Below are 13,067 nucleotides of genomic sequence, written 5' to 3'. Positions count from 1 at the left end.
TTCATCGAATTCTATACATTATAATTTTATTTGTTGTGTGATATAACTTTAACGAAACAATTTTTAATTCTTTCCAAAAAAAAAATAGTGGTGCGCCCTACAATGTGATTTAATATTAACTTTAACAGTCAATTTTGATCGATAAAAGATTTTGGAAATCTGATAGTATGCATTTTTCAATAAACGGAATAAAAATGAAAAAAATCATGTAAATACCATAAAAATAACTAATCAAAAACGGACATTATAAAAGAAAAAGTATTTAAGGTTAAACCATAAATTTACAAGGAATTTAAAAAAAAGTCGAAGAAAGACATTTCATGTCCACCATTTTCAAATGAAACACTGATAAAACTTAAATTCATTAATTAAATCAGAAATAAACTATTATTGTGTGAAAGTTTTATGTTTGATCATATTACAAATCACGTTACATTTTTTGTTTTGTGGTCTACTCTGAAGCGTTTTCGATATTCAAAGTACAAAATTAAGAAAATGAAAGTAATTCATAAAGCTCTAAATATATAAGAAATTGTATTCTAATCCTCCTTTTGTGTAGAAAATTAATAGTAATAGTGTCCATAATGTAGTATAAATTTCCAACTTATTAATGCACAGTGTACACAATGTGTTTAGGGATCATGTCTGCAAGAAAGTACATGTCACAATTGTCACATATTTTATAACATTCGCCATCTGAACTAACACTCAAATTGTCCGGGTTCAATTGCCATAACAGTTGTTTACGCTCATAATAATTACAGTAGCCATATGATACTGCTATACTGCGTAAGAAAGTAAAAATATCGAAATGGCCAATATACAATAAAATGATTACAAAGTATATTTCTCGAAATCAATTAAACACTTTTATGTGATGACTACACTTTTCCTATATGAGATTTTTTTAGGATTATAATAGAAATGTACCAAATATTTTCAAGTGATCATCGAACTTAGTGCACGAACGCTACCTTTAATAAACAAGAATTAAATCAATACAAGATAATAAACGTCTAAACACAAATTTTTACTGATCAAAGTCACCACAATTTTGTAGAAAGAAACGTTACTATTTTAACAATAAAAGGTGAAATTCTTTAATTTAAAAAGGTGATCTTATTATGGTATTTGCAAAATATATCGTCAATACCAAATTATGTGTTTATCGAATTTTCTTAGTACATCGTATACAAATCCTAAAAAAGAGATTTCCTGAAATTATAAAATTTTTGGGTAAATATAAAATGATAAATTTCAAATTAATCGCTTTAATTGTTACGATTAATAAATAATACTACAGCAGTTAATTTAGTTCTCTTTATTAGTAATCGAAATGAATCAATGAAACATTGATCTACCCGATGTTGACATAAAAAATTTACTTTGTGTCAATAATGTGCGTATACTCACGTATACTAAACGAAACTAACTAGGGTAAATGCGTTATTAACTTTGGAAGATATTTTTACGGGAAATCACGTGACTTCATGACTTCAAAATATACTACCGCAGTTAATTACTACCGATCACCATTATTCACTCTTTTTTTCCCCTTAGCTTTCGCAATTAATCTTTTTTTTAATTTATTATTTTTATATATCATTATGACCGCGATTAGACAAATAGTACTTATTTTCGCTGCAATTGAAAAAAGGCTGATGCATTAATAGATTAATAGATTAAGGATTTCATTATTTAAAAAAAACATGATTTTCTAAAGTAAACAAGAATGTCTTACAATAATTGAAAAAACAGAAGTAATAAAAAAGAATAACAAAAAAAATCATGATCATGAAAACATTTTATTGAATGAACGAACAAAAAGACGTGTAAAATGTGAAAATTTTTTATAATATTTTACTTCATATTGTGAATATTGTATTCGAAAGCTATTTAAAATAAAATGGACGTCTGGAAAATTCAATTCAATTTTCTTTTTATAATTTTAATTTTATTTATTTTATTCTAAATTTTAACATCAACATCGAATGATCTAGTTGTCGATCATACGATCATACGATCACGAGGACTTGTGGCTATGCGAGTTGTTGATCAAAATTTTGGCTGAATTTATTTCCGGTCTTTTTTATTTGGCTAGTGATTTTCAATTTTATTTTTATTGGCGCCACATTTTCTTTTTTTTTTTTTTTAAAAAAAAATAGTATTTTATTAAAAAAATGTCGTCAAATGGTATTAATGAACAAATCACAATTATTTCCAATGATGACAATGATGAAAATTTCTTAAAAAAATTTTCAAAAGATTTTTATCAAGAAATTATAGAAATTATTAATATAAAAGAACTTAATAATAAATTCCAAGATGATTTAATTGAATGGATAAATAATCTTGAAAAAGATAATGAAACAATATTAGAATTAATGGAAAATCATAAAAATAATGAAATTTGGTTTTCAAGTATTATTGGATTTTTTTATCAATATGGTATTGGTTGTAATATAAATAAAGATAAGTCATTTGAATTATATTTATTAATTATTAAAAATAATAATAATAATGATAAAAAAGAATTTTTAAATCAAACTATTAGTAAAAATTTAAATTTATTGGAAGAAAAAAATATTAAAGATTTTGATATATTTAAATATATTAATAATATTATTGGAAAATATTTATTATCATTATTTTATTATAAAGATATTATTATAGATATGATAAATTTAAAATATATGAGTGATGTTGTAATTAATTATTTAAAATCTGCTAGAAAAAATGATTCAATTGCTCAATTTAATTTAGGTTATTGTTATGGATATGGTGAAGGTGTACCACAAGATTGTGAAAAAGCATTTGAATGGTATTTTAAATCTGCTGATAATGGATATTCTAAAGGTCAAAATTATTTAGGAGGATGTTATTTTTATGGAATAGGTACAGCACAAGATTTTAATCAAGCATTTGGTTGGTACCTTAAATCAGCTAATAATGGTTATGCTGATGGTCAAAATAGTTTAGGAGAATGTTATTATTATGGAAAAGGAACAACACATGATTTAAGTAAGGCATTTAAATGGTTCGCTAAATCAGCTAGTAATGAATGTGCTAATGGTCAAAATAATTTAGGAGATTGTTATTTTTATGGAAGAGGAATATTACAAGATTATAAAAAGGCATTTAAATGGTACCTTAAATCAGCTAATAATGGATGTGCTGATGGTCAACATAATTTAGGAGATTGTTATTATTATGGATTTGGAACTTTTAAAAATTATAGAAAAGCATATGAATGGTTTTTAGCATCAGTTAATAATAGATGTATTAAAGGTTTAAATAATTTAGGTGAATGTTATTATTATGGATTAGGAGTAAAAAAAGATTATAATGAAGCATTTGAATTATTCTTTGAATCGGCCAATTATGGATTTCCTGATGGTCAAAATAATTTAGGTGAATGTTATTATTATGGAAGAGGTACAAGACAAGATTATGAAAAGGCATTTGAATGGTTTTCTAAATCGGCAAATGGTGGATTCCCTAAAGGTCAAAATAATTTAGGAGAATGTTATTATAATGGGAAAGGAACAAAACAAGATTATGATAAGGCGTTTGAATGTTTTGCTTTATCAGCAGATGATGAATGTGGCGAAGGTCAAAATAATTTAGGAGAATGTTATTATTATGGAAGAGGAATTCAACAAAATTATAAAAAAGCATTTGAATGGTATTCTAAATCAGCTGCTAATGAATGTGCTGAAGGTAAAAATAATATAGGAGAATGTTATTATTATGGAAGAGGAATTCAACAAAATTATGAAAAAGCATTTGAATGGTATGAAAAATCAGCTAATAAAAGTACTAAAGGTTTAAATAATTTAGGAAAATGTTATCGTTATGGAATAGGAACAAAACAAAATTATAAAAGAGCATTTGAATGTTATTCCAAATCAGCTGATAAAGGTTGTGCTAAAGGTCAAAATAATTTAGGAAATTGTTATAGAGATGGAATTGGAACAGATAAAGATATTAATAAGGCGTTTAAATGGTATAATAAATCAGCTAATAGTGGAAATATTAGTGGTCAAAGTAACTTAGGATATTGTTATGAATATGGTGAAGGAGTAGCACAAGATTATGAGAAAGCATTTAAATGGTATTCTAAATCAGCAAAGTATGGCTATAATACGTGATTCGTTATCTGTTATGTTTTAAATTTGATGTTTAAACTTTCTATTTTTTTTTCAATTTACTCATTTGTTAATATTTTATGACAAGTTAATAAAGTATATTTTACTCTTATATTAGTGTTAAGTAACTACTTCTATATATACTTTACACCCGATTTAGGTTAAAGTTTATATCCTATTTATTCACATGATTCAATATGATCTCGTCACTATTATATTAAACAGAGTTTAATAGTCATTCAAATTAATCTTTAATGTATTCCATTTCAGGAAGTGATTATTAGAAGAACGCATCACGAGATCACTCGGCCTTTATATAAATGAAATTCATATAATGCGGTAAATATTATACGGATGATATTGTACATTCTATCTTTTTAACGTTATATTATTTCATAATATTTTTCTTAAATTACTTCTTTCAAATTATTTTTGTTTTAAAAATTATTGGGAGGATCGATGGCTTTCAAATCTGTGATTTCTCTTGTTTCTTTTTACTTTAAGAATGGAAGGTTTCAAACTTGTTAAATAATATATACGAGAAATTTCAGAAAGTAATCTATATTTCTTTAAATTTATAAGGTAATTATAATTCTTTTAAATGCACAATTTGCTATCTATATCAACTTATCTAAGAATAATTAACAATTAGTGTCGTTAAAGAAATTTCAAAAAAATTCGTCCCTAATAAAAATTTTAAAGATATAAAATTTAATCTCATGTCCACAAATCAAAGATTTTCCCGAGTGATTTTTAGCGTACAAACAATAAAAAACAATAAATTATTAAAAATGACAATTCAGTCTGAATCATTTTTAAAAAGTATGCTTGTTAATCGTGACAACAACCGAAACTTTAAATTTCTAATATCCTTTATCGGTTTAAAATATTCTCATAATTTTATATATTGAACTATCATCTTATTTAGCAACATCATTCTTAGGTTCGTCATAATTCATAAATATAGAGAACGGCGGCGTGATGTAATCATATGTGCACGTTCGAGTCTCATTAACCTCAATATTAACATCACAATATTTTTCATCGAGTAGACATTGTTTTAGTTTTGAAAGAAATTAGAAATTAACATTGATTTACAAGTGGTAAAATCTAAAAAAAAATACAGGTACTTTAGTAAATAATAATTTATCTTGTCCTCTTTATTCTTTAATTAATAAATAGTGATCTTATTACCACATCATTTTCGTAATTGCATCGACAATTGCAACGCAAAAAAATGACGAATCGCTCACTTTATTGTATAGTCGAGTTACTTTTGTATAAACATAATAGCCGACCGAAGTCGATACTCTAATTATTCGCATTAGTTTGTTCAATGTATAAAAAAAATGAGAAATCAATTGACAAATTAAATACAAGAAAAACTATAAAAAAAAAAAAGATTATTTATTGAAGAATTTTATACTTGTACTTTAATGTTTAACGTGTGAACCCGAAAATAGGTGAAAATTGAAATTTTTTTTTTGAGCGTCCGTACTATTTTCTATTACCGTACTGTACTAATTTACTATATACTCTCGTTAGATATATGTATATGTTTACTCAACTATTATTGTATTATTATTAACGTAAGCAAAACAAAAATAACTAAGTTGACAATTACAAATAGAGTCGATATAGTTCTCAAAAAAAAAAGCGAATTAAATATGAATGGTAGCAGATAAAATGTGCCTAATATAGGAATGTAAGAGTAAAATTAGTGCCAAAACTTTATTATTTGTTTAATAACAATATTCATAGTAAAATTACCACATGCAATCAAATTACAATTGTATGTATAACAATTGAATAAATTCGTTTTCATCATATTAATAATAAATTGCTGGAATCGTTAAATGACTCTTCAGATAATTTCGCTTAATGAAATATGAGACGCACTAACAAAATCGGTTGGTGTAAAAGTTCAGCTGGTTTTTAAATGTTTTTTTTACTTTCTAAAATTGAGATCCTACCAAGGCATGTCATTTGAACAAAATTGACTAATCAATTACATCTGAAATCGAAATGAAATTATTTCACGTAATCATACAAAATTAACCTTGGTTTTACCTAGATTATTTTCATCCTATTTCTGGCAATAATTTATTATGCAAAATATCATCTGAACTGCAAAACTTAAATTTGGATATTGTAAAATGACTTAAATGAAAAATGACCTTAACGACTAGGATTTAAAAGGTTATTTCAAAGTCAAATGAACTGCTCATGTTAATATGTTTGAGATTTACATTTTAAAATAGATGAAAGCATTTTTTTATTTTAGTATGGTACACATATGAATTTTGAAATTGAAACTTCAAAATAATGTATTTAGGAGATTTACAGTGAAGCATGCGGATTTAAAATATTTGCGTTATACAAAACGTAAATGTTGAACTTTTTTTATAAAATTGACTAATTAATTAATTATCATTTATTTAAGAATTCATGTACTTACGATAATTGAATTAAATTTGGACTTTTATTATTTTTCTAATATTAACTAGGACGCTCATTTCATTATTCATTTCTCATTATAGTATGTCACGATTGTCACGACTGTCACATAGAACTATAGAATTCTTTGCATTGTTATATAGAATTCTCGTAAACATTTCTTAGAATTGTATCTCCTAGAAATTGTGTATAGAATTCGAAAAAAGAATTTCTTGTTATATTAAGAAATTTTTCTTTGTTTTATGATTTTTTCTGTGCAACAATGAGGCTTGATGATTGACATACATTTCCGATCGAATGTGTAATGCTTGTTATGATTAACGCTAATAAATATTATTACCATATATACCTATACTAATAAAGGCGTTTTTTTTTTAAAAAAAAGGATACTACTTATATTATCTTTTCCAGTTAGAGAGAATTTTAATATAATTATATAGTAATGGCTCTCAGTAATGATAAAGGTAATAATCATATGTATAGTATAAACATTTAATACAATCAAATTCTAATATTTTTAAATAAATTTAATAATAATAATAAAACTAGTTTATGGTAATATTGAATTTGAAGGAAGCAGTTCCGTAGAATTTGAAGGAAGTGGCTCTGAGGAATTTAAGGAATTCAAGGGAAGTGGTTCTGAAGAATTTGAAGAAAGTAGTATCAAGGAATCTAAAGGTATATTAAACATGCTAAAATATTAAAATTTTATTTGTAAATACATTTAAATGCCACATATAATAATACCTTACATAATATGCAAATATAATTTAAACTAACTATGTTATACAAAAATAATATTAAATAATTTAGCTCGTAAGTTAATAGGTTATCTTATAATTGAATAATAATGGAATTACTTATCATTTTTTTTTTACATTTCATGTAATTAAATAATTTATTTAATGATCAATGTAATACTATAGTCAGTAAGTTATTAGTTATTTAAATCTTTAATTCTTTATTTTATTTTATTTATTTACATAATGTTCGAATAACTAAATTTTTTATTTGATTAACTATTTAATAATTAATTGTATTACAGATGGCGAGTTACAATATCATACTTTATTTGTTTAATATTTTATATAACCCAACTAATTACTAGTTGAAAGTAATTATATTAATATAATACATTCCTTCTAAAAAAAAAACTTGATTATGAGAAATCAATTAGGTATGCCCTAAGTACCTTCTAACTTTGAACAAAGCTAAAGCTGGATATGAAAAAATAATAAATTCATTATCTAAAAAATAGAATTTTTCTAATTTCCCGCCGGTGATTATAACTACCCCAACGGCACCCAGAAAATTCTTCGAACTCGGCCGGCGTTATGCATTGACACGTGATCGAAGAATTTAGGATGTGATGAATAAAACGTGACAAATAGAATTTCATCTACTTGAAAAAATCTAAGTCCCTCAGATAAATATAAACAGTGAAACTCGGACAGGGCGTGACGATGTGATAAATAAAAACAGATCACGTGATCGAAGAATTTTTCTGGGTGATATGGTGATTATTGCCTATCACATGATTAGTATAACACGTGATATTTGTAACGTGATTATAGCCATGCAATCATAATTAAATCCTAAGAATTTCACTCAAATAAGCCAATCGGTCGGTTATCTAGCTCTTCTCACCCTGGTTTTTCAACAGTATTGCATATCTGCACCCATAAAGCTATCTAGTGTAAAGAATCGTATATCATCAAGAGGGAAAGTGGGTTTTGATACTTTGTGGAGCATAATGAGCAACATTATTATTGCAATAATAGTATTATGGTTATGTGTTCTTCATTATGTTAATATTGTACAGACATGGACTATTTATCTTTCTAATTGTCGATTTCTCTGTTTATACATAAGACCAATAACCTTCATTGATTTACAAATTCTTCAAATGCCCTATAAGAAATATGTGTACGGAAAGGATACGTTTTGTATACATTTTATGTACATTTCTATAGATTCCGTATACAAATTCCGTATATTTAATAAGCAATTCATTTTTGAACATTTTTTAAAAAAACTAATGTATAAGAAATGTATACGGAAAAATTAAATCATACGGAATGTATACGGAATTTTTAAACTTAATATTTTTAGAAAATAATTTTACAAAAATCTCGTATCATAACACGAGATCACGTGATTGTTTATTGTTTTGTTATGATACGTTTTTTGTTTTTATATAAACCCTTACTTTGATGAGTTTGATCTTCCGATCTTCCTTTCTGTCTTTCCTTCTCTTGTCTTATTTTTGTTATTTTTTCTAAATTTTTCATCTTTTTTCGTCACCCCCCTTTTAAAAAAAAATTTTTTTTTTCGTATCTCACTTTAAAAATTTTTCTTTTTCACTCTCCTTTAAAAAAAAAATTTTTTTTCGTCACTCCCTTAAAAAAAAAAAATTTTTTTGATTTTATTCTTTTATTCCCACTCTTCTAAAAATTGTCTTCTTTCTATTTCTATTTCCTATTTATAAAAAATTTTTTATTTTTCTAACTTTGACGTCCTCCCTTTAAAAAAAAATTTTTCTTAACTCGTTACCCTCTTTTTAAAAAAATATTTTTTTTTGATTTATTCTTTATTCCCCTTTCTTTTTTATTTATATTTATCCCTTTTTTTATTTCATAGGCCAGCAGATTTTTTTTTGTGAGAAGATTCAGTTTTTTTGTGGATCAGTTTGGGAGTCCTTTCCTTTTTGTAGGATTGTTCAGGATTTTTTTCTTTTTTTAGGTCAGTTCAAATTTTCTTTTTTTTTTTTTTGTATGTTGGGTTCAGATTCTTTTCTTTTTGTAGGTTGTTTCAGTTTTGTTGCTTCAGAGTCTTCTTTTTTTGTAGGTCAGTTTTGGATTTATTTTGTTGTTTTGGTTTCTTTTTCATCAGATGCTTCATAATTCTTTTCATTTATGTAGGTCAGACATTCTGGAGTTCTCTTTCTTTTTTTGTAGGAATACTGACCTTTGGTGACTTGGATGATTGCAGATACTATATGAAGGGGGGTTTTGTTTCCAATTAAGTTAGACGTTCTTTTTTGTTTTTTTTAGGTTGTTTGACTCCAAATGATCCTGAACTTATAGATAATTTTGGTTGCAATAGGTGGCCTTAATAAGGAGGGAATTTTCATAATGTATTTGTATTTTGTTTATTTTTTATTTTTTATTTAATTTAATAAAGTAAAATTAGATTTATATAAATATAATTATAGTAAACTGTAATACAAATAGTAAATTCAGTGACCAAATCGTATAAATTTCGTGATAAAATCAGTGATCAAATCATGTAAATTCCATATGAATTCCGTGCAAATTCCGTATCCAAACCATATTTTTAGTGATACGGAATTGTGCATTTTTCCGTATCCTATTATCATACGTTATTTCTAAGGAAAAAAAATCGTATAAAAACTTTATAAAAAACGTATCCAATTTTTTTATAGGGATGACGACGTTCAAAAGTTCTTTATGCAATGATTGATCTATTAGTTTATCTTTCAATTCGTTTCTTTATAACAATAAATCCATTTGACTTCGCATATTGGATAAAAAAATGTCCTACAAGATCATAATTAACCAACTTCAGGCGAAATTGGATTCAGATCAATTTCTGTTTCTTCTTCCCAGTTCCGTACCCAAGGTTATCTATAGTTAAAAAATCTAGAAAGATGTCAAAACTGATGTTAAAAAAAAACAAAAAATATTACTGAGAGATCATTCAAATAATTTTATTATTATAACTAGTACCAATACAGTACAGCAGTATTCATCGTAAAAAATAAGAGATATTCAAGAATACAAAATATCGGGACATGTGATACCAAAAACTTTTCGCCTGCTGCGGTACTGAGATTTTTTTAAAAAATATATATTAAAAATAACATTTACTTTTAAAAATTATTATTAGTATTTTGAAATTTTTGAGTAAAAATAAAACTATGACTGGTTATATAATTTTCTCATATGTAATGATCGGATTTGGAGTAATAATTCTCCGACACCTAATTATTACTTTTACTTTTTCAAGTGTTTTTGCAGTAATGATAACATTATATAATATTGCTTTGTAGTAGATGATCTAACTAATAGGAACGATCGATAATATTGAAACTTTTTTTTTAGCTTACCTATTTAATTAAATAATTTGATTAAGAGTTTTTTTAAGACCTCGATAAACCGATATTAGATATTTGATATACCGATATATATATTAAATTTTACTCTCCCACCATATATATATATATATTTTTTTTTTAAAAAAAAAAATACATAGAGGTGACGTCAGACAACGAAAACCCTATAGCTAACCAGTCTATCTACCATAAATAAAAATATAACTAAACTAAAAAAACACCAGGCTGCCACCTAAAAAAAAACATAAACTAAAAAATCTGAACATCTAAAATGTGTGAAACCGATTTACCCACCCTCTGCTCTCGTCAACTATCTTGGCACTTCACAACTTTTTGGTGCAATGGTACGCTCATACCTACCGTGGGTCTCCTACAAAAACCTAGTAGAGACTAAGGAAATCGTTGGCCAAACCTAAATATTACTTTGCCACTATATGAGAGTAAATATCGGTATAATTTGATATATCGGAATTTTCAAATGATCTTCATAACATATCGGAGTTTAGCTCCGTGTCCTCCGTGTCAAACATTTTTATTATGGGAACTATGGAAACACGACAAAAAAGTTACGCGACTGATTGATCGGTAACTATGTTGATTATTGTGATTGATTTAGGGCGTAGTGCAGTAATAAAGTTTGTACAACAAAAAAATATATAAAAAGACCTTACCTCCTTTTTTTTTATTATCCTAAATTTCTCTAATATATATCCGAACCAACTACTTCAACTACTTGAGATGACCCATATTCTGCCCAAATACTTTCGCCCAGGCGGCCAGGACCACTATGATAGAGGTAGAAAATGTGTGAAAGGAACCGCTCCTATTTCTGATGCTTTACTACACATTAGGCACTTGAATATACGAGGTCTTTTATCTCCTACTAAAAAAAAATCCCTCTCAAATTATTTTTAAACAAAAACTTCACCTTTTGTTTCCCACTGAAAACAAACTTTCGCACAAAACTCCTCCATATCTTCAAAGCGAAACATACATTAAGAGGTAAGTAAAAATAACAGTTTGCCGGATGGACGTACGAGTACCTGTTCACCGCAGGAGGGTTCACTGAAAGTATTCCGGATGGTGGGCTGTTATGATTGACATAGAGGTTTATGTGCTCGTAGTACGTACCATTTGCTACTGGCTACGTAGTCATCTGCTTTGTGCACAAGTCGTAGCTACAATGATGCCACATAGGTGATCCCCAAGCCGATCCATATGGGAGGGCAGGCCGTGGTGCCCGTGGAAGTGACACATATTTCTATGTCAACTCACTTAGTTGTTGTTATTGATACTATATGAGACCATTTGCCATAGATCCTATGATGGCCACATAGGTGTCCTGGGGTTCCCTGCTTAGGCATAATTAACAGGATGGTAAACCCCATATGGTATGAGGTGATAAGTTACTAAAAAAATTTCGTGAATTTTATAGGGTATGCTGGACATGACCAAATCGTCTTGAAAATAGTTAATTACCTCCCTTACTAGCTTTCTTATGCAATTATGGCACATTGTATTATTCCGCCTTTCTAAAGCAAGCAGAAGTTCTACCTACGCTCGAAAAGGATAATTGAATGTTAATTATCATGATTTATTAGTATTATAAGGGAGTATTAGACTTGACTTTAATTTTCTAATTTTTTAATTATTTTTTTTATTTTGGAAATCTGATTTTCGCTCTTTCTTAGTTTGCGTTGTTCGTACATAATACTTATTTTTTTTTTCTTATAGCAATCAAGAAAATTCTATCGTATTTTTTAATGGTAAAAATAAAAATACTATAAATGTGCTTTTTATCTTTCTTACTTTATGAAATCATAGTGTACAAAAATCCTAAAAAGTATAATAATCAAAGGTTAACAACTGTCATTTATAAATAACTAATTTACAGTATTCAGTTAATTACTAAATTAAAAAAAAATAAAATAAGTAATTTATCATCGAGAATTGTGTAATATCATTATAAACTAAAATTTAGAATATAATAATGAAAATTTCTAAGTTTACACGGGGTGTTTGTACACAGGTCATATAAATATAATTTTTAATAGACTAATTTTTTGTTTTTTAATTTGAAATTGAATGCTACCGACAGCATACTCTTTTACTTTTTATTCTTATTATATTACAGATAAATATATGTATTTTCACCTGCTCTGCAAGTTTACTTAAGGCATTAAAGGAGGTTTTGAATGCCGTTTTTAATCTACTAATATGACCCGTGTTTAAACACCCCGTGTACAAATAGAAATTGCCTATAATAATAATTCGTTAAATTTTTCGCAAAAAATCATTAATCAGTTACAATATTAAAAATCGTAAAT

At 26.6% G+C, this 13,067-nt stretch overlaps 1 protein-coding gene across 1 annotated transcript; it reads left to right on the top strand.

The window, feature by feature from the left end:
* Nucleotides 1-2,180: 2,180 nt before the first annotated feature.
* On the top strand, nucleotides 2,181-4,259 carry OCT59_029418 (uncharacterized protein; the record flags this gene model as incomplete). The annotated part of the gene is made up of 1 exon (XM_066143826.1): nucleotides 2,181-4,259. The coding sequence occupies one exon, from the start codon at nucleotides 2,181-2,183 to the stop codon at nucleotides 4,149-4,151; it is 1,971 nt and encodes a 656-aa protein (XP_065994687.1). The 3' UTR covers nucleotides 4,152-4,259.
* Nucleotides 4,260-13,067: the final 8,808 nt, after the last annotated feature.

Source organism: Rhizophagus irregularis, chromosome 9 (genome assembly GCF_026210795.1).
Source record: "Rhizophagus irregularis chromosome 9, complete sequence".
NCBI classification, from domain to species: domain Eukaryota; kingdom Fungi; phylum Glomeromycota; class Glomeromycetes; order Glomerales; family Glomeraceae; genus Rhizophagus; species Rhizophagus irregularis.
Note: the sequence above shows the minus strand (reverse complement) of the source record. Positions and strands in the feature narration are given on the sequence as shown.